The 25,889-nt window shown below is 42.0% G+C and overlaps 1 protein-coding gene across 5 annotated transcripts; it reads left to right on the plus strand.

The window, feature by feature from the left end:
• The first annotated feature begins 222 nt into the window (after positions 1-222).
• cep295 (centrosomal protein 295) lies at positions 223-25,349 on the plus strand. Of its 5 annotated transcripts, none has more exons than XM_058799515.1 (31): positions 225-453; positions 1,005-1,205; positions 1,878-2,002; positions 2,146-2,239; positions 2,317-2,433; positions 3,298-3,438; positions 3,511-3,694; positions 4,407-4,553; positions 4,626-4,874; positions 6,522-6,634; positions 7,003-7,137; positions 9,804-9,871; positions 9,942-10,113; positions 12,214-12,444; positions 12,717-12,867; positions 14,180-14,335; positions 14,417-14,575; positions 15,891-15,919; positions 16,377-16,473; positions 16,564-16,734; positions 18,248-18,367; positions 19,352-19,452; positions 19,527-19,857; positions 19,935-20,033; positions 22,244-22,647; positions 23,087-23,236; positions 23,304-23,376; positions 23,454-23,636; positions 24,368-24,458; positions 24,635-24,734; positions 25,189-25,349. In XM_058799515.1, the coding sequence occupies exons 1-31, from the start codon at positions 361-363 to the stop codon at positions 25,225-25,227; spliced, it is 4,524 nt and encodes a 1,507-aa protein (XP_058655498.1). In that variant the 5' UTR covers positions 225-360; the 3' UTR covers positions 25,228-25,349. The 5 variants fall into 5 exon arrangements, 4 of the variants coding, with proteins under 4 accessions (XP_058655501.1, XP_058655500.1, XP_058655498.1 ...); XM_058799516.1 differs by having other exon boundaries at positions 4,641-4,874; XR_009274361.1 differs by lacking the exon at positions 25,189-25,349 and having other exon boundaries at positions 224-453; positions 24,354-24,458.
• Positions 25,350-25,889: the final 540 nt, after the last annotated feature.

Here is a 25,889-nt window from a genome sequence, read left to right on the forward strand (position 1 = left end):
GACAATAATTAATCACCGACATTTTTTGTTTTGTTTTGTTTTTCGTAATTTAAACATCACGACTGTTAAAAAAAAAGAATGCTTTCTGTTATTTTAATTTACATTTGTAAGAATAGTTGCACTTTATCTCCCTCGTACGTGAGAATTTTTGCTGTATGTTTCGCGAACAAATAAATAATTCAAGCCAACAACGCGCGCCGTTCCGCGGGTGTTTTAAATAGCGGAAGTGACGCAGCCGCCGCGCTGAAGGAGCCGTTGGAGTTTGTTGACATGGAGCCGCGTCTCGTCTCGTCGTCTGCTGTGCGCTCGCAGTGAAGCCCGTCGGTGAAGCATGATGCTAATCGACAGAAAGTCTGTGAAATGAGGGGTAAAGTGCTGAGGCTCAGCCCGAATGAGGAGGCGCAGCTGCTGAGAGAGGAGCAGGACCGGAGGAGGAGACTGCGCCTGCAGCAGGTCAGAGATGAGGCCTAACACTGCTGGAGCCACACTTGCCTTTGTTCTGCACGCTAGAGAGCTCGAGATTGTGTTATGACTTGAAGAACTTATTTCAAATAAACTCCTCAGCTCTCAGAATACGATTATAAGGCATACTAACGTTACTACTATTACTGTTTGTGAAGTATGATGTGTACACTAACGTTACCAGTCAAAAGCTTTTTACATTTTTATTTTTATTTTTATAAATGTCTTTATAACTTTTGATCAATTTAAAGCATCCTTACTAAATAAAAGTATTAATTTCTAAAATGCAGCTGAGCATCACAGAAATAAATTAGTTTAAAATGTATATTAAAAAAAAAAGTTGAGTAGTCAAAAAAAATCACTATTACTGTTTTGCTATACTGTATTTTGGATCAAATAAATGCAGGCTTGGTGAGCAGAAGAGACTCCTTTTAAAAAAATAAAATATTACAAATCTTACTGTTCAAAAACCTTTGAGTGGTAGAGTACTGTACACTGCTTGATCTACGCTCTGTAGAAGACTCGTGCTGTGTCTGTTGCAGGTGCGTGAGCAGGAGCGCTTCATCGCGCGGCAGCTGCGCAGACAGGTGCAGGAGCGCAGACAGCAGCAGCTGCAGACGCTCGCAGACTCCCTGCAGCTCGAGTGGCAGCAGCAGCAGACGCTCAAACTACAGGCCTTATCCACACACTACGAGCACAGCCTGAGGTCTGTGGGACACGGACAGCGCAGCGCTCAGGAGAATGTGAGTGAGATGCACCTGAAGAGTCTGTCTGTTTTAGTTCCTTTAGTTTACTCAAAATTTAAAAATTAGCTGAAAATGTGCTCATCCTCAGTTCATCTGAGATCAGGGTGAGTGTGTGTCTTCATCAGGTTTGTAGAAATGTGTCTCTGCATCAGTGTCTCAGCAATGGATGCTCTGCAGTGAATGGGTGCCGTCAGAATGAGAGTCCAAACAGCTGATAAAAACATCACAATAATCCACAGCACTCCAGTCCATCAGTTAACATCTGGAGAAGACAAAAGCTGAAACATCCCGCATTAAGACGTTTTTAACTCAAATCCATAACTCATCCTCCAGTGAAAAAGTGTTCTGGTGTGAAATCAGGAGAGAAATCTGCAGATCAAGCAGCGTTTACAAATATGTGGCTGGATTTTGATGAGAGACGACGGCAGATGCAGTTTTTCACTGGAGGAAGCGTTATTATGGATTATGGACTCGTATTTTAGTTAGAAACGTCTTAATGCTGGATTTGTTTCAGCTTTTGTCTTCTCCGGATGTTAACTGATGGACTGGAGTGCTGTGGGTTATTGTGATGTTTTTATCAGCTGTTTGGACTCTCGTTCTGACGGCACCCATTCACTGCAGATGACCGGTTTTGGGGTGCACTGTTCTTCAAGCGGTGTTTGTGTGTAGGAGCCGGATCTGGAGGCGCTGGCTCAGAGGAGTGTGGAGAGGCAGGAGCGAGCGGAGGAGAGGCATCGGGAGGCTCTGAGAGAGCTCGGCGTCCGCAGACACGAGGAGGAGCAGCAGCAGCGCCGGTCCGCACGCATTTCTATACATGCTCTGGGTTTGCACCTGTAGCTTGTGTAAAAATCAATGTCTGAAAGTGATCCAGTTAGAATTTCCTTAGTTGCATGCTATGTGATGATCTTGTGTAAGCTGTAATTGATCGTGGTAACAGGCACATTGAAGCGCGGAGGAAAGCTCTGCTGGAGGAGAAGAGGAGAGCCGAGAGAGTGTCCAGTCTGCCGCCGCCGCCTCCAGACCCGCTGGAGGTACAGCCTGCTCTCCGCTCGATCAGCTGCTACAGAGCTGTCAGCATGTGTCATGACTGTGGTGTGTCCTCTCTCAGAGCATCGGGGAGAAGACGCCTCGTCCGCTGAGGGCAGCAGCAGCAGAGCGCTTCTCTCTCACTCACCGTCACGTGACACAGACCGCTGTGGACCGAGAGAGCGACACCGAGCAGCAGGTACAGCATGAAAAACACACACGGATGGGAGGTTATGACATGAAAGAAAAATACGCTTGTGGTTTTGAGCTTTTATATTCAGTATATTTCTCAATTTAGTTAAGCATTACCTCTGATTGAGGGGAAGTACGTTTCAGAGTAATCATCTTTCTTTATCAAACAGCCATTAATGCAAGGATTAAACTGCAGTGAAATCTGGTTAAATCTAATCCGCACTCTTTGATGCCTAGTGAATGCAAGGAAGATATATTCATTTATGTGCCCCAAAAAATGCCTTTTTTTTTTTTTTTTGTTACAATAGGGAAATTAGTTTGGCTGTACTGTTCAGACAACTTGCAAAATAGTAAAACTAGCATGTTCGATTTGATTGAGTTTGATGTCACCATGTGTCTCATTCTCAATATTACAGCACCTGGCTACATTTTCATATTAATTTTATATAATTTGTCTTGTGCATTTTTTTTTTTTTATTACATAGGCAGGCTACTTTATAATTTACACATTAATAATAAATCAAAACAACTTCAGAATTGAACCAACTAAATATAGCTTTAAAACATACAAGCAAATATAAAGTAGTAAAGGGGGGGGAAACAATTACAAGTGTTAAAGTAATTTCAGTATCTGAAAGCTTACAGAGAATCATAGTTACGGGTTTCCTCAGCATTATTGCTGTTTGATTATTAGGCTACTGATGAGATCATAGACAGCGGCAGCTTTAATAGGCTTCATTCACACTAACGCACAGATCTACTTCCACATATCAGATGTTTTGTCCTGTTCTGAAAACCATTTACATCAATTCAGTATTATAAAATTATTCAGAGATGCAAGTGCATTTAACTGGTGTGTTTTGTGTGTCAGCGGAGCGCTCAGCAGGCCGCAGCGCTGGAGGTGCAGCGTGTGGAGGAGCTGCAGCAGGAGGAGGCTCGTGACCGGCAGCAGCGGCTGGAGAGAGCACGGCTGAGAGGAAGCCACGCGCTGCGGAGAGAGCAGCACACACAGGTAGAGCTCTGACTGATTCACGGTGCAGTCGTGAGCGCTCGGACTCTGATGCGTGTCTCGCTGCGTCTGCAGGACCGAGCGCGGCTGCTCTGTGAGCTGGAGCGTCTGCAGCAGGCCGATCTGATGCGCCGCAGACACACGGTGAGCAGCGTCCCGCCGCAGATCTTCCAGCCGCTCTGCAGACAGCAGGAGCTCCGAGACGAGCAGCAGCGGGAGCTCGAGATCGCCTTCCAGGACGTCTACACGGAGGAGCGCAGTATGTGCTCTCGCGCCACCTCACCAACACACCTGTGCCCCAGAACCACAGCGCTGGCCAGAATGATTAAACACTAGTATCTTCAGCAGCTAAAAATGGTTTCAAGTCAGTTATTTGTATCTTTTGCTGGGGTGTGTCAGTAGGAAATATCAGTTTACGTTTCCAAACATTCATTTTGCCATTAACAGACTAAATCCAGAAGAACTGCGTCTCAAGACGCTTCAAGAAACCTCCTGCGACGCTCCTGAGAAACTCTGCTCGAGTGCAGCGAGGACAAAAGCTGCTTTAAACACAAAGGATGCTCACAACAAATGTTGACTTAGTTTAGTTCATAGAAGTTAATTGATCTAAGTATTCATGACATTATTTTTGACAGCATTTTTACACAAGTGCCTAAAACTTCTAACAGTACTGTAGCTTCGCAGGAGGTTTCTTGAAGCGACTTGAGACGCAGTTCTTCTGGATTTAGTCTGTTAATGGCAAAATGAATGTTTGGAAACGTAAACTGATATTTCCTACTGACACACCCCAGCAAAAGATACAAATAACTGACTTGAAACCATTTTTAGCTGCTGATAATACTAGTTTTGGCCTAAAGATACTACTGATATGATTTGACCAGTAACACATTAAATGTTAGAGTGAGTTGTCCTGCAGCTTTTGTGTTCAAGACATTTGTTTTTTCAACTGTCTCGATTGTGATCTTCTCTAGAGGTCAAAGGTGACTTGGTGCTGCAGCTGGTACCTGAACCTCTTCCTCTGTCTGCTGCTAGTCATGATGAGGAGCTGGATGTGACCCTTGACCCTGAATGTGTACCTGAAGGGGAGGAGCCGGAGACCCCGGTCGCTGAAACTCCAGGTGGGCAGCCAATCAGACAGTGCCATGTCACCTGATGGGACGACAGTCAAAATCATAACTTCAGTGATATAGTCTCTGTTTCGGCAGCATCTCCTCCGGCTGAGCCGGGCAGACGGGCTCTGAGCAGACTGCTGGAGCGCATCAGGAGGCAGAGAGACCGGAGGACCAGTCAGCAGACCGCTGACACGCCAGGGACGTCACATGATGCAGACGCACAGGAGGAAGCCTTGAGTGTTGAGACGGGATCTTTAAGCAGCCAGGAAAAAGCATCAGGAGGCAGTTTAGAGGAGCAGACGCCCAGCTCAACACACACCGAGGACGGTAAACATTCAACTTTCACTGCTCCTTTACACACGTAGGGAGGAGCGATTACCGGTTTGACGATAAATCATGATAAAATTCCCCACGGTTAATATCACCGCTTCATATTTTAATTATCATTAAAACCGTATTTGATTACCGCGATTTGAACAACTCAGAATAAATAAATGCTATCCAGCGTAAAGCAGAGTCTCCAGTAACAGCGGAGCACAGAGTCGTGCAGTTTTGTGTGAAAACATGGCGGAAAGCTGCAAGGTTTTAAACGAGTGCAAAGGGAATTATGCTAATTAATATAAGAATGAATTAATTATATGAATGCACCTCTGAGGGTTGTCTTCAGAAAAGATTCGAAGGTATTCGCTCCGTGTAATACCTAATAAAGTAGTGTTCTTTACGAGAAACAGCTGTAGTTCTGCTGCTCCATCAGCGCCACCTGCTGTCAGAGACTGGATTTACAGAGACTCACATTCACATTCAGTCTGTGTGCGGTTTCTGTCTGGACTAAACACAGACCGGATCTGCCTGCCCTGCTGTAATTTATGACCGGTTGATGAAAAACAAGCTGATGTGGATTCTACACATTTAAACAATAATAAGCGATCTAGAATTATTTATGGAGCAGATAAAATACTGATAATCGTTATTAATCAAATATCATTTATACTTAACCCTTTTCTTTATTTAAAAGCTGAAATGTGAGGTTTACCATTTTATGAAACTTTTTCAAAGCTTTATTTGAACATTTCGTACGTTATTAGATAAACTGTTGTCAGTCATGTCGTCATTTAAAATCCGGACATCATTGGTTAATGTTAATGTAGTCCTATACAGATACTTTTATTTTTGGTACTCGCCAATACAGATACATGTATTTTCACAGCATTTGTAATTATTTTTAAATATTGGGTATAGAAACAATAATAATAATAATAATTATAATAATAATAATAATAATTAGCACATAAAATAAAAACATGAATCATGTTTCCTTGAGTTATTTTCACACGTAATTATACCTGTTAAAATGTATTGTACAAGCTTTTGTTACTTTCACTGTTCATTTCATCCTTAATTTAATGGCGCATTACAGCGGTTTCACTGCAGTGGCTCAATACTGTAATCACAAGACGTTTTCCTAAAGTAATGCAAGGACCACTCGTTATACATTACACGAGTACGCGCATACTATTTTGGAGACTAAATTTGTGTCACGCTCTGTGATGCGGATGCTTGTGTACGAGTAAAAACCAAAGTGAACTTTGGCCTTTAAGGCAAGCAAAACATGCACATCGCGCGCACACATTTGTATTGGTGCAGAATGAGAGCCTAGCGCGTTTCACACAGGCTGCTAGTTTCACTTTCGCTTTAAATAAAATTGTGTATGCTTGACTTAGCGAAATGTAGCGAACAGCAGTCATCATGCACCAGAAATGCTCTCTCTCGCTCTCCTTACTGTCAAATAACTTTAGTTACTTGAGAATTGTTTACTACTTTGCTTTTGACACATCCGAATGTGTGGTATCAGAGCATTCTTATGAGTACAGGAGCGCAGTATCGGTACCGGTGCATCCCTGTCTTTTATAATCCAACTGCCTTGCATAGTTGTGTAGGGACTCTTAAGATGATCTGTCTGGTCTGGTTCCTCAGCTCCTGATGTAAGAGATGAAGCCGTGGTGGCAGGAACGCTGCTGCCGCCGGAGGAGCGGCTCCATCTGATGGCAGAGAGCGAGAGGAGCGCGCGCACGGACCAGCCGACCCATGTGAGTCAGGACATCATACGGCCCTGTCCTCATGCAAACTCACTGAGCTGTGATGACTCTACTGTTCCTGAAGTGCTTGTGAAACACATGCGCTCTGTGAAGGCATCTACACTTGAACTGAGCTCAGACAGCACAGACTAGGGCTGAACGATTTTGGAAAATCTAATTGTGATTTTATTTATTTTTTAAAGCTCTTTAAGTCATTGTATTTTATGACCAACACAATATTTGCAGTTGAAAAATCGCTTTTTCATATCGCGATATTTTCGCAAATGCAATTAATCGTTCAGCCCTAGCACAGACCTCATGAGGACGCCAGCATGCTCTGAAGTCACACTTGTTATATAACTCTCTGGACTTCTCTGCAGGTGGAGGCTCTGTTGAGACGGCAGCAGGAGCAGCTGGCTCTGCTGGAGGAGCTGGAGGAGAAGCGCCGTGAGCTCGAGCAGCGCTGGAGAGACGCTCAACAGACCAGCAGGAGTCTTCCCGAGCCGTCTGCAGAGGTGCCTTCATTCAGACCAAACCAGTCCTGAACTAGGGGTGTCCCCGACTAAGGGTTTTCAGTCGAATCTAAATTTTCAAATCTTGCCGATAGTCGACTGACAGTCGAATCATATGTTTGGGGTCGGAGGGCAGAATACATTACCAAGAGTCAAGTAGTCAGACGGTGTAAATAAGAGATTCGTTGCTCAGTGTAGAGAGCTGCGTTGACTTTAATACAACTTGGTGAGATCGCGATGAGCTGAAGTGAGTGACAGCTTTTAAAGATTAAGGGAGTTTGCAAATGTGATATTAATACAACAGTTCAATAAATAGTAAGTTAATATTAAGTGACGTACATTATGACTTAGAGCAAAATCAGACAACATTGTTTGAAATTGTTTTCGTTGAAACAAAGTCACAGCTGAGCTGCTGCGCATCTGCAAGCAAACGAAGCGGTGTTTCGTTCCTGAATGAATCAGCGTTCAAACGAATCAACTGAATGAATGATTCAGTGACTTGCTGCCACCTGCTGGCAGTTTTTCTTTTTAAAGTGTCATTTCAGTTATTTAAATCATTTCAATCAAACCATAGTTCTATATTCAACATTTTATATTCAAAACATTAATCTCACAACATCATGAATTTAAAACATCCACGCCACCTCTGAGCCTCTGTAAATGCCACATGTGTGTTCTTCTGTGCCACCTTTGTAGTGGAAACTAATTTTGTTAATATTGATTATCCTTATTCTACCTGTTCTTGTTCTCTTTTTTTTTTAATTGGAAATTTTGGAAAAGCTTATAAATATAGATTTTTGAATTTGACATGACATGTATTTTTAAATAAAATTAGAAAAAATTCCATTACAAAAAATGTAAATCACTTTGAGTCAAATATTGCCTTGTAAATGTAAAGGCTAATTTTTGTTATTGATCAGAAGGTGCTCCTGAATTTAGATTAGGAGCACAAGCGCTCCTAAAAAGAAGAGCAAGCCACAAGCGTAGAGCCCTGCAAGTGGAGCGAAACGGGTCAAATCCATGAAATGAGATAATTATTTTTGTGCCTTTTGATGTCGGAATCGGAATGCAAATCATTTTTATAGAATACTTTCATCAAAGACGCCGTTTGAAGCTAAACGCAGACGTTTAAATGGACATACGAAGGATGAAAACTGCTATGATTACTCTAATTTTAAAGCATAAATCTGATTTAAACAATAGGTCTCCATAATATTCACACATGCAGTTCATAGAGGACGTATTGTGTTAGCCCTACAGTTACAGCATGAAATATTATTTAAACCTAGCATTAACATTTTACATAATTGTGATCTCACAATTGAGCTATCGGTAAGCCCCTCCCCTCGAACGCAGACTAGCCAATAGCAGTGGAGTATCAGTTGCACGGGAAGCGGAACTCGGACATCTTTAGGTTTCAGCGCCACAGAGAAACACTGGAAGATCCGAAGCGCATCGGTTTCACGGGGTTTATGCTTCAAATGTAAAAACGATGTGTCTGGGTTACTCGTAGCACTGACTCCAGGTATCCTGAGAGGATGGGCGATATCATTTATTTCATTACATTTCCTGAATCCAAACAAAACAGAGCGAAATGTCCCTAAGTATTCACCCCAACACAAATGAAGACATAAACGTTCATTTTCTGGTTGTCATACACTCATTAAGTTAGTTTTCATCTGCTCAAGCAGAAGGTTAATGTTATCTTGTGCTTCAGCAAGGTATCTCTGGCTAAAACTAGCTAACGTTGAAGTTAGTGAGTTAGTGAGACTGTTCTCGCGTCTTGTACAGTGTAGGTCAAAAACACATCAACGAAGGTCTACACTTCAGTGCCTCTCCATATTAAACTGGTTAAATGTGCATTAATTTAATCGTACCCTGCGATACATGAACAGTGTTGATCCGCGATCGTGATGACCGGCCGTAATATGAGACTTCCCCCGCTTACATCGTGATCTGTAAACCCTCCTTCGAGTTACCACCGTATTTATTTTTTAAATATTTTATAAATCCCTCCATGGAATATTTAATTCCCATTTGGTGGCCTTCTGTGTCCAAGATTGTGCAAAAACATCGTGGGACAAGGTCTTCACGCTGCAGCTGTCAGTGTAAGACAGTGAGCAACTCCCTTTGTTTGTCCGAGGGAGCAACAGTAACTAAGGGGGGCGGGGCTTACCGATAGCGCAATTCTGACCTTTTTTCTTTTTTTTTTCTCACAAATGCAAGTTTATATCTTTTAATTCGGACTTTATAACTTGATTTGTCTAAAAAATAGTTTGTCCGTTCTGAGGGAAAAAAGGCAGAAGTGTGGGATATAAACTCATATTGTGAGCCGAGGGGAAGAGAGAGAATGACGAGTTGTTTTCCCCATCAGAACCGTGAGAGAGCGCCAGATAGGCTCCGCCCACAAAGTCATCACTTTTTGCAAACACTGGATTGGTCTATAGATCAGTGATTTTTCTCAGTGTGCAGCAGTAAATTAACCTTTAAAAAACATTAAGTTGATTTTATTAATGCTCACCTTTCTGTAAAAAAGTGTGTTTTCCTGTAAATTTTGAAAATATTGTAAAATGTCCCGTTCTTTGAAAGGAGTAGTGAGTAAATGATGACAGGAATGATCGCTTTGGGTGTCTTTTTAGCTAAACGTGTGTGTGTGTGTGTGTGCGCAGGTTAGGCCGGATGTCACGCACACGCAGAGACTCCATCAGTACCAGCAGAGACTCCTGGAGCAGAACAGGTCCGTCTGAAGCGCACTGCAGCAGTAATGCACCTGGTGTATCGTGTGTGACGTCTGCTCATCTCCACAGGCTTCATAAGAGGTGTGTGGAGGAAGCTCGTCGACGGCTGGAGGAATACCAGCACACTCTGAAGTTACGACACGCCGTCGGCAGCACATCTGTTCCTCTCGCTCTCAGCCCCGATCCTCAGGCCCTTCATGCACCTGCTGGTCTGCTTGCATCTCGCCCCGCTCCGGCACAGGTTAGTGGAGCAAAAATCATAATCACCGTTATTTTGGGCAGTATTGTAATCACGATTAATTAACCCGATTATGAGTGGGCCATATGACCAAAACGTTATATGATTGATATTAAATATATATTTCCTGTAAATAAGGTTGCTATAACATCTACATTTTAGTGACCAGCGAAATTTCACAATTCTCAACACCACAGCAGAGTATTAGAGTAACTGATATTAGTAATAAACAAGTCCTCAGAATTATTGAAAATAATGAAAAACCAAAGGACAAATACAATAGAATAAAAAGATGCATATTAAACAAACTGTGGGGGTTTTAAGGGCTTTTTTTAAGTGAAAGTCTCTTCATTTCTGCAGGCCGTTATCTGGAAATTTTAATCAAATGTAAAGCAACAGCATAGTCTTCACTGTAAGAATGAAACTTTATTTGTTTCTTGAAGCTTCAAACGTCCTTCAGTCGAGAGCAGTGAGTGACTGTCTTTTGTTGTTTGATTAATATTAAGCACACAGTACTGTCATCCATACTTGCGTTGTTTTATCTCCGTATACTTCAGTGTTAATGATTAATTAGAAGCTGCTGCTTGATATTTTTCTTCACTGAACGATGTGGCCGTCGCGTGTGAGATCCGTGCAATCCGTGGCGGCGAGAGCGAACGCTAGGAAGTGTGGGCTCACGTTACAAAACTAAGCCACAGCAGTATATGCAGTAGTGTTATAGTGAACGAAGGAGGCAACACCAGTAATATAATGAAACATTTACTAACAAAACCCAGCATCTACCTCAAGCAGTGCGCTGTATTTACTGTCTCCGGCTCCGGCTCCAACCGCACCTCACGAGACATTCACATCAGTGTTAACTCAGCGGTAGAGTTACTCACCAGACCCTGCACTTATTCCCAATCACACAAGTACATTATTTGCATGTGCTTTAGTTTAAAGCCTTGCCGGTTAAACGTTTAATTTGCGTGCTGCTCTGACGTGCGCTTATTCAGAGCGTGTACACTAAAAGACCGGTCAAACAGCACATGATTACTTGGTGATCTTCGTTATCGTCTGATTGCGCTAATACTGTCAAAAACACACAAGGTTTACATATAAACACAGCTATGTCTAAAGTGAAAGTAAACAGTTGAGAGAGAAACGGATGCGTGCTCTTAAAGGGACAGAACTAAACATGCTGCCGATTGTCATTAAAGGGATAGTTCACCCAAAAATTAATATTCTGTCATTATTTACTCTGTCACGTTGTCCCAAACCTGTATTAATTTATTTCTTGTGCTGAACACAAGACATTTTGAAGAATGTGGGAAACCAAACAGTTGCTGGTCCTTTGATGGCAGAAAAAAAAATAATAGGGAAGTCAGTGTCGACCAGCAACTGTTTGGTTTCTCACATTCTTCAAAATAACTTTCGTTCAGCAGAAGAAAGAAACTCATTCAGGTTTTAAACAACTTGAGAGTGAGTAAATGATGACACGGTTTTCATTTATGGGCGAACTATTCCTTTAATGTTAATAAAATGAAGCACAAAGAGAGAAATAACTCCCTGCTCTTGACTGAAGAACTTCAATACAGTTGCTAAAGTTCAGCATTAATAAAATAGCTTGAAATTTTCAACAACTTTTTCACATCATACCTTTTTGCACCAAATAGTATCGATGAGCAGTTTCTGTATCCATATCGATAAAATGTAAATCACTAAGCGCCACATTGACATTTTTTGCGTGTACTCGACCGTCTAGGTGCACACTTGAGCTAAAAGTTGATATTACATGTCCGTGTTCTGTTTCTGAGCAAATATCTTCCTGAGGAGCAGCGCAAGCTCTTTCACAAACATGAATAAATCTAATCAGCTTTAATAAATCAAGCACGTCCCATTTTGCAAAAGTCACGTTCCATGATTTTTCTGATTTGCACATGAAAATGGGCTTTTATGGAGAAGGGGGAAGAATGGGGCGCAATAATCATTTTATCTTGATTACTGTATCTTCATAATCGTTGGAGGCCGGAATCTAAACCGTGTTTAGATGAATTGCACAGCCCTACAGGTAGTGCACCGTCCTCGTCACGTGCAAACCTCAGTGTTTGCTTTCCTCCGCAGCCTCTCGTCAGCCCACCAAACACCTCTGGGTCTGATTGGAGCCGCCCCTCAAGAGGCTCCCCGCAGGAAGACCGGGACCGGCTTCCTCTTCCTGCCCCCGCTGTGGTTCTGGAGCTCCTGCGCAGCCGCAAGGATCACGCGGAGACCGGCGGGTCAGTGCTTGGGAGTGAGACGGAGTCTGTGAGGAGACAGAGAGACGCCCTGCAGGCTCTGATCACTGCAGACAGACAGGTAAACCTCACCTGACTCACTCGTGCTTTCAGATGCTGGCTGTTTCTGCCGTGTTTTCCCCAAGCGCCACACAAACAGAGTTCACTAGTAAATGAGTTTGAAACAAAAACTATACAATAGTCTTTAACTTTTCTTAAAGAAATAATTTACACAATCACTTTATGGTCTTTTGACCTATTATTCAACCATTTTATGTTTTTAATGTCACACAAGTATTCACTGTGCATCATCGTGTCATTGACTCCTGCTGTAAAGAGCTGTTCTTCTGGCAGGGTCCAGCGTCGAGCTCTAGCGACGTTCAGACACAGCGGATGATTTTGAACACTTTGCTGAATGCCATTGAGGAAGCTAACGGCCACACCGAGCCCTCGACAGCACCCGGCCAACGGGACGGTGCCACGCTCACCACAACGGTCTCAGACGGTAAACTGAGTGCACACACCACAACAGTCCTCTCAGATGGCAAAGTCAGTGCTCAGAGTCACGCTCACTCACTCTCTCTCTCTCTCTCACACACACTCTCTCTCTCTCTCTCTCTCTCTCTCTCTCTCTCTCTCTCTCTCTCACTCACACACACACACACACACACACACACACACACACACACACACAGAGCTGGGTAATTACACACGACACAATCAATTTGATTCCGATTCATGAGTTCTTGTTTAATTTTGTTAGTGTCAAGTCACCTTTATTTATATAGTGCTTTTAACAATACAGATCGTGTCAAAGCACTTAACAGTATCAAATTGGAAGATGGTGTCAGTAATTTATGAGATTAAACACTCAATTTTTAGTTAAAGGCATTTCATTTTGAATTCAGAGTTCAACACATGTCAGTTTTTCTCTGTAAAACTGTGAACTATTCAGGGAACCTTATCAGTAGTATGTTAGTTTACTATTAAATTAGTTTACTATTTATGTATATAATAAAAACAATAGACCCTTTTATATAGCAAGGATGCTTTAAATTGATCAAGTGGTGATAGACATGCATAGTTACAAAAGATTTCTATTTCAGATAAATGCTGTTCTTAACTTTCTATTCATCAAAGAAACCTCAAATTCTACTCTGCTGTTTTCAACATAATAATGATGATAAATGTTTTTTGGCAGCAAATCGGAATATTAGACTGTTTTCTGAAGGATCATGTGACTGGAGTAATGAGAGAATTCAGAAATCACAGGAATAAATTACATTTTAAAATATGGTCAAATAGAAAAGTTATTTTAAACAGTAAAAATATTTCAAAATTGTACTGTTTTTGCTGTACTTTGTATCCAATAAATGCAGGCTTGATGTTCGGCGCGGATGATCTGGTAATGTGAGGCGTTCACAGATCGAATCCTGCACCTCCTGATCTGCTCAAACACGTATGCAACAAATGATGTCAGAAAAGCATCATAATCGGTTACGGTCTATTACTGAACCGATACGGAATCGTCCTCGTCTGCATCGCGATGCACCGTAGAAACTAGTCATTTCGACACCGCTATAATAAATGCTTTGTTCATGTTAGTTAATACATTACAATAAAGTGTCATTTGTTAACATTAAAGTTTCCGAAATAAAGTTTAGTGACGTTTTGTTTAGGCATCAACAAAAATCAGTACAGACTAAGATTTTGAATTAAGAATTGATATTGGTTAATGAAAATGAAGATGGACTAAAATTGATTTAAAAAAAACACTAGCCAACACTCACACTAATGGTGCTGGATGTGTCTCGTAGACTGCGTACATGATCCAGCCCCAGTGCATCGTGGGAGAGTAAAGCCACCCGTGTCTCGTCCTCCCGCCCGTTTGGCCTTCTTACAGCAGATGGAGCAGCATGAACTCAGTGCTATACAGGAAGTGGACACTCCGGTCAACATCAGTCTGGACACAGGTACACCAGCTCCGCTCATGTCCTCATTCAGTGTGCCTGACCTCATGTGACCAGTCTGTGCTCTGTGATTGGCTCCTGCAGAGCTGCAGTCTGCTGACGTGAGCGAGTCCAGCAGCGCGTCCCTGCCCGCCGTCTCCTCTGAAGACGGTCACAGCGCGAGTCAAAGGTCACAGGTCACGGGCAGAATCAGCCGCATGTCCTGGAGAGAGATGCTCCTGCGTGACTCCACAGCCTCAGCGAGTAAGAAACCGCACGTTCACTGCTCCTCTGGGTCAGAGCCCATGCATTCATCTGCTGCTGCTGGTTTGTGCTGAATGGAGCTACAGGCTCAGTGAGGCTCTCAGAACTAAACGGTGTTTGTTAGAGAAGTGTGTATCCTCTGTAGCGTGGCCTGCTTTCCTTAGTTACCATAGCTAAGGCTGTCAGATGTTACTACTACTTGCTTCTAATAGTTTTGCTGTTAGGACAGACTCGGTAATTTCAGGAATGACTAAAGATCTGGTTTTACAGTGTATTTGTATTAGTTATCCAGCACTGATTCTCAGTGGCACGCGGGCTCCCTCTAGTGGTACACAGAGGAATCACTGAATTAACTTAAATCTGTACTGTACTTGATCTTTTTTTTTTTTAACTTGGGTACAGTACATTTTAATTTAATCTTAAGTTTTTTATTTATCTGTATGTAAGCACAGTGCAGTGTTAATGTTCAAACTGTATTTACAATGTTTAAAGTGGCCAACAATAATGAATATTCTTATTGGGAATAAAAGGTTCTTGAACTGTGCAGAGCTGTATCTGAATAATTAGGCCTACTACGCTACTGTATTTTAATGTTGCTCATTATGGTGGTACTTGGAGAGCCATATATTTTTTGAGGTGGTACTTGGTATAAAAAGCTTGAGAACCACTGATCTACAGTCATCAAGGGCTCCTGGGTGCGTTCAGAAGAGATACAGGAGCTGTGTGATGGAGGAGTCGCATACACTGTTAAAACACATGCTGAACTTCTCTCTGAGTTCTCTCCCAGTTACACTGAAATACATTTTATGATGTCCACATGACTGTTCAGAAAACCTTTTAAATGTGCGATAGGCTGGTGGATCTCAACCACAGCGTCACTTAATGTAGACTTGATCGGTTATTTAAAATGCTTAAAGTACGAATCAAATTGTGAACTCAAAGCTTATCGTTAAACCCTCTCAAATAACTGTTTTATTGAAAAACATACAGAATCAGAATCTAGAATCCTTTTAGAATCATAAAAATAGATCATGTTTGATTATTTTAATACACATATTGATAGAGTTTGGAAACGAGCAGTGTTGTGATTACAGCAGAGATGTCTCGTACACCAGTGTGTTGGACAGGGAGGAGCCTCCTTTCACTCTGCACGTCTGAAGACGGTGGTTTTTACTAGTTTTGAATCCCTTTTCCTTTAAGCAATTGTATCTTGATCTATACTATAGTAAAGTCCAAGTGTGTTTGATGGATTCACCTGCCCGTTTCTCTGGTTGTTATTTCTGCTAAAACTCTTCTCGTCCTGCTCTCTTCTTAGGTCCGTCCAGCATAGGTCACCAGCGAGAGGTAAGACTGTGGTCAGTGTCTCACTGACAGTAATCTGATCATGTGACGCGCATGACCTCACTGACGGCTCATCTGAGGTCCGCAGGTGTGTGGATCAGTGATGAAAACTAGCCAAATCTGAGCATGCCGCCACACCAGTGATTATGCTAGAGAAGCTGTGTGTGTGTGTGTGTGTGTGTGAGAGAGAGAGAGTGTGTGTGTGTGTGTGTGTGTGAGCGTGAGAGAGAGAGTGTGTGAGAGAGAGTGTGTGTGTGTGTGAGAGAGAGTGTGTGTGTGAGAGTGTGTTGATGTCTGAGCAATGATGACAGTGTTTTGCACCTGAAGTACATGTGAGTAACGCGTGTACGGTAATGAAGGTCTCTACACTTGAACTGAGCTCAGCAAATGAGGTGTTTCAGTGTGTGTTTGTACAGTCACTGTGTAAAACCACTCTCCGCTCTCTCTGTTTGTTTACTAGCGCTTTGGTGCTGTTGACCCAGACTATCTCTCGTCCACTACGATCTCCACAGGAAGCTACTCCAGTAGTGACCATGAGCCCAGTTACGCTGTGTCAGGTGTGTTTGATCATTCAGAGTTTGTTCTGGAAGATGAATCCGGATCCGTCTGTTTCTGGAGCAGAGCTCATGTCTGCATCTCTTTCTCAGATGCGTCTCATCTCTGCTTCGAGCCTGACGTGTGCGGCCCGTCACCCGGACCCGGGACCGGTCACATGACCGCTGACCAGGCACAGGAAATGAGAGGGACTGTGCAGCAGATCATAGACAAATACAGCAAAGAGCTGAGCGCTTCCCTGAGACATGCAGGAGGGACTGCAGGTAAGTGCCTCGTTGGTTTATTTTAGGGCTGGACCATATGGCAAAATTTAAATTATTATTTTTTTTTTCAGAACATTTCACCGATTTTTTTTATTTATTTTTCTATTTCTATCTATTTTTAACTAGCCAACTTGAAAATATAACAACATGATTCAAGTAACTCATTCTTTATTAACCCTCTAATTAAAGAAAATTCTATTCCAAGTGTAGCACATGTTGTCAACATGTAAATGTTAAAGGTGCCATAGAATGGAAACTGTTTACCTTGGCGTAGCTGAATAATACAGAAGCAGTTCTGTACATGGAAATGACATACCGTGAGCCTCAAACACCATTGTTTCCTCGTGAATAAAAAAGACAACTGAAAAATAGGTGAATCAGAACATTACACCGACTGTGACGTAACAGTCGGGATCACTAATAGTTACGCCCCCAGCATTTGCATAAACCCGCCCATGTTCTAGGCCAGCCGAATCATCAGAAGTCCTGCAGGTTTTGTGAAGAAACAAGCGAGGACAACAGAAAATGGCAGATCATGGAAATAAATGTTATGTTCCAGGCTGTGCAGGGGATGTGAAGTGCAGGGATGGGTTGGTGTCTGTGTTCAGAAAGGCACAGAAAGCAAATAACGCGTTCTAATAAAATAACGCGAGCCACTAAAGGGACATGGTTAGCTCCTTGCTAGCGGTAGCCTGTTACATTACAGTACATAAGATTTCACTTACCACATAAACAGAGTAAGCAGAGATGACTGAGGATGATGGCGAATGATTAACACATCCCGAGCACCACTGACAAGCATCTGATCTACAGTTTGTGCGATCACGTATCCCGAAAGTAAAAAGCGGTCTTGCATTTGAAAGCAGTTTCAATGACCAGCATATTAACAGCGGCTCCCTGATGCGCACATTTTATATACAGTATAATTACCTGACGATATAACTGCGAGAGTATTGAAATATATATTTTCCCTGTTTCCTTCCTGTGAGCTACTGAAATGAGCCGCACTGTGAAACAGCCAATCAGAGCAGAGCTCAACATTATTATTCATGACCCTTCCAAATAACAGACCATTTCATTCTAGGGAGAAATCCTAGGGTTGTAAATGCACATGTAAAACAGTTTCTGGAGATGTTTTGCCCTCACCTAAGCCACATACCTAGAAAATCTATGCATCAACTACAACTACATCTTGTACCAACTTGTCTTATACATATATTATGTTCAGAAATAATGAGGAAAATGCTTCAAAAATCTTAAGTCAAGGTAATTCAACTTCAAAATGACTGAAGGTATAACACCAGTAGACTATTATTAACTATAAATGTTCTGTAGAAACAATGAACAGCAGCTTTCAGTCTGTCAGCATGATGCAAACATGAAATATCAGACGTACAGTAGTAGTTACAGGTTTTATTAGGTTGCGCTGCTTTTCCATTGTTTTTTGTGTAAACATACGTTTGACTGTTGGACGTGTGCAGGAAGCGCAGACGCTCAGGTGTGCTGTGTGCAGGTGCGGTGAACACCAGCTCAGCGTCTCAGTCCTGGTGCAGTGTGCTTCAGGAGGAGACTTCACTGCATGATAGAGACTCCCAGAGTTCAGCTGCAGCTCTGTCCAGCACCGAGCACTCAGGTGACCACACTTCCTCTGACCTTTGACCTCCAGTTACATCAGCTAGCCATACAGACATGTTGGTTTTAAATAGTCATTTTGTAGGTGCAAGCAGGCAAAATGAGCTGCTAAACAGAGATGCCAGGGAGTGTCAGACCAACTGAAAAAATGAAAGATTTGTTGATGATTTTAAGCAAAATTGTTAAATCAATGTGGTGTGGTCAGTGTTGGGTGACGGTGTCACAAAGTTTGGTGTCAATATGCTAAAGCACTGTACAGATGCAGTTTGGCATCATAATTTGTTGATGTGGGAAGCAATAACAAATTAGTCTATCAACATGAAATCCATAAGTTTTTGCAGGCATGGTTTGAAGAGGATCTGATGTTAGATTTGCTGCAGCTTACTGATTCAAGGAAGGCCAGTCTTGTGATTTTGGGTCAAAAGGTTCAGAAGTCTGATGGGTAATTAACCATATCTCCAGTAGGTGGTGCTGTGCTGGAGCTGATCAAGTACCCTCAGGTTATGGTTGTCATAACGCACAGTTTGATCTGAATATACCAAAGCATTGCAGAGAGATGGCCTTATGTCCATTTTGCTGTTTGCAAATTTGCAACTTTGAACAGATGGAGTTATAAACTTAATATTTGCTGTGCTTGATGTTCAGACTTCACTACAAGCGGTTCTATGGGCTTCTGTAGACTCAAGCAGAAGATGACTAATAGTGCTTAGCCCCTAATAAAGCAAACTTGTCACGCTATAATTTTCACACCAAAAATTAAAGTGAATGAAAGAGGTGAATACTGCATTATATTTGGTGGAAAAATTGCATTTATATTCTGTAATTGAAGTGCTTTACTGCTCCAGTGAAATATAAAGGAAGCACTCTTTCTGGATATCACTTATTCAGATTGTGAATGCATTATATTTTATGCTGCTTTATTATAAATGCAGCAGTGAATCTGCTAAATTACAGAACATATACAAGCGTCTTATTCTTTCTGCAGGTGTTTTCCAGCCGCTACAGCCTCATCCAGACATAGACTCTTCCTCTTCCTCTTCATCATCTAGAAATGCAGTGCGAGATGATCAGAGCACTAGAGCACAGGTACTGTGTGTATTTAATCTTCCTGACTCTGTTGCTCATGTGTTTCCATGCTAATCTCTGCTGGATCCTGTCAGGGCTGGAGCGAGACTGTAAACCGGATCCTCGAGCGGCTCTCTGATCAGTTATCCATCAGACAGAGCGAGCAGGGTCACGGCACCACGCCTGCTGATCCGTCTCATCACGATCCAGACAGACCCCTGAACGAGTCGCCGAGGCAGAACCGGGCCGGCCCCGTCTCAAACACACACTCGAGTGCTGAAGATCAGTCAGAAACGGATCAGTTTGATGGCTGCGAGTCTGCGTTCAGCCGGTTGATTGGTAAAGCGTCAGATATGGGTTCGTCTCAGGTGTTTGATCAGAGCAGCGTTCTCGCCGATGGGCCGGAGGAAGTGACTCGGAGCACAGGTGAAGATGGAGGCGTGCGTGTGTGTGTGTGTGTGTGTGTGTGTGTCATTGCTCTGACTGATCTTGTGTGTGTTCAGCTGCAGGAACAGCGCTGTGCTTCAGTCCGGTCAGATCATCGCTCCAGCCGTCAGCGTCGCAGATGAGAACAGATGATGCTCTGACTGACGCCCCACACGGTAAATGACAGAAAAACATGCAGTCCTCGTGAGGCAGAGTGCTGAAGATGTTCCTCAGATACTCCTGCATTACATATTACTATATAAAATATTAGGGGTGTAACGGTACACGTATTCGTACCAAAAATCTTCAGTACGTGTCTCTCGGTTCAAAATACAATCAAATACAGCATTGTTTTAACCACTGCACGAGTGAAACATCACTGGAAACGTCCAGTTTTATATAGTTACTTTTGACAAGAAACAAAGTCTCATCTTTCAATTTTGTTTTTTTTCAGGGAATTCAATCAATAAACGCTCTGTTGTATACTAACGCCTCAGTTCAAACAATCATCCCTTCCTCTTTACTACTAGTTCTAACACCAAATAAAGATGAACGAACATCTCATGCATCATGTAATCACTCCATCAGTGTTTCAACTGCAGAAAGACGTCAATAAAACAGCTTGTAAACAGTCACGCAGCATTTCAGTTACCTCCGGCACGTCATCAGTGTCCACAGCTCTATAGTTCACTAGAGAAATCCAGTCTAGAGAAGAGCGTTTCACCAAATATTAGACTGTATGCTCATATTTTACTTTACCTGTCAGTGATGATGTCTTAATGTATTTTTCAATTAATCTGTTATGAAACAAGTTATGACAGCCACTGTGTAAACAAAAAAATTTAATTTTATAATTTAGAAGTTAATTTAAAAACTGCATTGTGCAATGCATACAACTATTATTATTTTTTATTTTTACTTGGTTTTGATATTTTATTTGAGCCTATTATTATTATTATTATTATTTCCTCATTGTTATTTATATATAAATAGTCATACTAAAGCCTGGTTTTCACTTGGGCCTGTTTGTATTACTAAAAAATATCACATTACTCAATTGTCAAAATAATCAAAATAAAAATAATCTTGATTATTTGATTACCAAAATAATCATTAGTTACAGCCCTAGATTAGTTGAAAAATTTCAAAATACAACTGCATTGTTTTACTTTTTGTAATTAAAAGACAAATATTTTGTCATTGTAAGTTTTATTAAAAATAGTATTAAAATATTATCTCGTTCTAGTGAACAAAGTATCTGTATTTTCTCATCTTCAAGATGCTGTTTTCTGTTGTTGCATGAACAAAACTTCAGTGCACATTTGTTGTGCCTCCCATCCAATAATCACTATAAATTGTTTTGTTTCTTCTGATATCAAACGAAGTCTCAGCTTTCAAATTCTGTTAATTTTATCACAAGCAATAACTGCTGTTTTGCTGCTCTTTATTGTATGGTGACAGATGGCTGTAGTGAAGCAATCATCTCTTCCTCTTTACTACTAGTTACAGCACCAAATAATGAACATCAGAAGAAACAGAACAACTTACTGAAATCAATCGTGAATCCATAATGTAATCTTTCAGTTTCAAATGCAGAAAGACATGAGTAAAACAAAATGGCTTGTATACAATAACATCACATTTACCTTAGGAAAGACATTCAGTGACTGCAAGCTCGACAGTCAGCTAGAAAAAATAACTCTAAAGAGGCGCATTTTGCTAAACACATGCATTATATTACATTCATTATATTTTCTCTTAACCTGTTAGTGATGTCTAATTTAATTAAATTATTCCTGTCATGTAAACAAGTGGTGATAACTATCATTTTTAGTGCAACAATGAATTGAAAAGTTTAACTTTTTTATTTTTTATAAATATCCACCTCAGTTTTTGAGTGTTGATTTATTAAGTAAATTAACTGATTATTAAATAAACTTTGGTTATGTTGTTTGGCTGAATGAGGACTTTAATTTTGGTTTCAATAAATACATTTCCACGCATAACTAGTAATGACTGTATTGTTTTATTTGTATTCCATATATATATATATTTTTTTTTTTTGTTGTTGTAACTTGTAGTAACAATAACTCTTTATCCACAGCTTGCTTTATTCTGCAAAAATCTTATTATATTTAAAAACTTTAATTTAAGAAAAAAAAAAAAACAACCTTGCTATGTGTAGTGTGTTAAGCTAACTGAGACTTGTCATAGCACTTGTATATCGTTGCTCTTTTATTGGTTTTGATTGCTTCCATTGCCCTCCTTTATAAGTTGCTTTGGATAAAAGCATCTGTTAAATGACTAAATGTAAAAACTGATGACAGATTCACAGTTAGTTCTAGTGTTCGTGGAGCTGATGTATGTTTTGTTTTCTTTGATGTAGACGATGCATCAGACTTGTTTCTTCCTCTGCCCTCTGACGTCACCACCAATGAGACCGCAGACTGTTCGACGGCTCTCTGTGTCCCGCTGGAAGCAGAACCGTGCGGCACACGTGATTGGCTGGAGTCCACAGATCAGTCCCTTCCGTCCCTGCAGCATCTGAGAGCCGACACACTGCTTCAGTCGCAGTCAGAGCTGCAGATATCCATGGATGCGCTGTCTCTTACCCACGAGTCCCTCTGTGACACCGACGCTGTGGCTCCTCTCACTGCCGCCGATGTGAGCCTCATGCCACGCTCCCCGTTAAAGACCGCTCCTGACCTCACGCCCCAGCTGCCCTCACAGGAAGTGACCTCACACCTGTCAGCTGGAAACGCACTGACTGAGCTCTTAGAACGAGCACAGGTAGAGTCACCTTATCAAGCACCTCACCATGCCAACACAGTGCTTCTGTAATGATCCTGCATATCACACATGTAACTATTCAACATATCACAGTCGGTGTGCAGGTTTAAGACCTGTTTCTGTAGTTTAATTGGAGGAAATATGGACACACACCTAGATAAACTGTACTGATACGAAGGCTGTTGATGGATATTATTTTTTTTCTTATATCCATACAATGGCAGTTAATGGGACCAGTGTTGTTTGGATGCTGGTGTTTTTCTTGCATGAAGATATAGGTATGCATACAGGTTTGGAATGACACGAGGATGGTTTCCATTGTTGTCTGACCGGTCCAAAACACTCCAGTCAGAGACATGAGTCTGGTCATCCTGGGTTTATTTGATGAGGTTCCCGTGAGTCTGGGCCGGTCACTCACTGTGGTTGTGTCTCCGGTCAGGCGGCGGGTGACCTGAAGGGCATTCTGGAGGAGTCCACCATCTCCTTCATCAGTCTGCCAGAGTCGACGCTACAGGATCCTGAGCTCAGCCTCGCACAGACACCAGACACAGGAAGTGCTGCACAGGAAGAGGAATCTGAGGGCCGTGAGGTGAGTCTCTGTGTGTGCAGCTGCTGCATGTGTGTCATTCAGAGCTAACGAGTGCTGTCTCCCGTAGGGCCAATCACAGAGCCGTGCGGTGGAGGATGACAGCCAATCAGAGCAGCCGGATGCTCCGTTCCCTCGTGCTGGTGTGTGAAGCCGCTGCTGGACTCATGCAAGTGTGTTAGTGTAGTGTGAGCGTCATGTGACTCTGTGTGTGTTGCAGTGATGCTGCTGGAGTTTCAGAGCTCCTCTGCTCAGCAGTGTCAGCGCCGGCGGGATCGTCTCGCACAGAGATCAGCGCTCCGAGCCGCACAGATCAGAGCCAGACACGCTGAGTCTGGACAAACCACACCGGTCCAGAGAGAGTCCAGGGCCACGGGACGCGCAGATCCCAAACCACACGCAGGTAACCAGTTGATGGGAGTCAGATTGCCAAAGCAAATTTTTTTTTTATTGCACATTCCAAGTAATATCAATGTGTATGAAGAGTTTATTTGCAAAAACAGAACTTATAATTTATTTTTTTTAACCTAGTCAAAAAAAACAACTGCAGTTTGATTTAATTGGAATGCACAATGAAAAAACATGATTTGAGAATTGTTAAAATGATCTGTTTTTGCAAATGAACTCTTCATATATAATTAGCTTTTAGACAATATTTTGTGCTGATTTAGATTTTTATTCTGCTAACCTTATTAGATGGTATGCATTTTATGTTAATCTTTCATTTAATCAGTAAATTCAATTACAGACACTACAGGGCTGTTAATCAAATGAAATCACTGCAAACGAAATCCGTCTTTGCACTGCAGAAGTGGCACTAAACTGTGTAAATGCATCTAAATGCCACTTCAGATGCAGCTTTAATGCAGATTAGCGGTGGCATGAATGCATTTACCCTGTATGAACAATGTTTTGAGTTTAAATTGTAATATTTAATTATTAAATTAATACACAAAAAAAACCTACACCTGCTAGTAGCAGTAAGTGGTGGTAAACCACTCCTAATTAATGAGTCATTGAGTAATGATTCATTAAACCTATTCCTTCAAAACGTGGATTCATTTAGTAAATGTAACGTATTGTAGATGATGCATGTGTCACACTGCTAAGCTGAATACAGGCGTCTGCTTACAGCGGACGGACTGAAGAGCGTGGCTGAGGTGCGGATCTGCTCGGAGGAGCACAGACGCTGTGAGGAGGCAGAGATGTACCGCCGCACACACAGGTACCTGCGCTCAACATTATAGTGTAGATGCTACTGTTCCCTGCGTTTGACCAGTCAGACATCCCATCATTCCATCTGCTCTGTAGCTATAGGACATCTCATCAAACAGATTGCTGCCACTTTTCTGTGTAGTTCTGGCTTTGGATTGAAAGGTTTATGGCTGAACTTCCTTTTAGATTGTACAGTCAGTTAGAGGAAGTCCAACAGAAGAAGGAGTTGCGGAGCCGTCAGGAATCATACGCCAAGAACCGGGAGAAGGCCAGAGACTTCCAGAGGGTGAGATACGCGAGCAGGACATCGAAGAAACACAGACACCCATAACACATGATGCTCAAGATCTGGTGACTCGATGAGTCTCATGAATACTGAAAACAGCACATTTCACTCCAGAATTAACTTCATGCAAAACATCTCTCTAATGGTTTGGTTACATTGACCCTTACACAGGAAGATTTCTCAGGTGAAGTAGTCCAGATGTCTGCTCGGTTCCCTTCAAAGTGACTGATTTCCCTCAGGTGAACTGTCACATGTATTGGCTGCCAAACCAAGCAAATTACTGCAGATCAAGGCTGAGATTGATCTGATTTAGGTTTCACACACACCTCACATGTGCCTCATCAGGATCTTTATTTCTTTGCTTGTGGGCTGAATTATAACGGAGCACGATCCTCGTGTTTTAAACAGATATGGACCTCATGAGATGTGTTATGTGCCTCTTTATCTTTTGCAGAAGACGCTGGAGAAACTGAGGGTCAAACTGAACCGCTGACGTGTTTGGAGCTTCATTGCTGCTGTTTATTAATCTCAATCAGATTTTAAAGCCTCAAGCACTTTTATTTCTATGTTTGTATGTTGTGTATTTTAAGTAAAATGTTATTTTAATTTAATAGACTCGTCAGTGTGATTGTGATTTATAATGAGAGATGCTGAAAGACGACCTAAAAACTACTGAGAAAAACAATAACCTCGTGGTTCTAAACATTATATGGACAGAAGTGTTGGGACTCCTGACCGTTACACCAGCAGGGACATTGCTTTCTAAATACACTGCCATTTAATATGGAGTCAGTGCCCATTTTGCAGCCAAAACGGCTTCCACTCTTCTGCGAAGGCTTTTCATGAGATTTTGGAGTGTTTTTGTGGAATTTTTGCTCATTCATCCAGCAGAGTATTTGAGAGATCAGGCTCTGATGTTGGACAAGAAGGCCTGGCTCACCATCTCCATTCCAGTTCAGCCCAAAGGTGTTAGATTGGGTTGAGGTCTGGGTTGGATGAGTTTGGTGTGGAAGAACACAGAGCCATGTCTTTATGGAGCTTGCTTTGTGCCCTCGGGCTCAGACATGCTGGAATAGAAAAGGGTCTTCCTCAAACTGATCCACATACCTGGCAGCACAGCATTGTCCAAAATGTCTCCACCAAACCTTACAGTCG

This window comes from Onychostoma macrolepis, chromosome 15 (genome assembly GCF_012432095.1).
Source record: "Onychostoma macrolepis isolate SWU-2019 chromosome 15, ASM1243209v1, whole genome shotgun sequence".
NCBI lineage: Eukaryota > Metazoa > Chordata > Actinopteri > Cypriniformes > Cyprinidae > Onychostoma > Onychostoma macrolepis.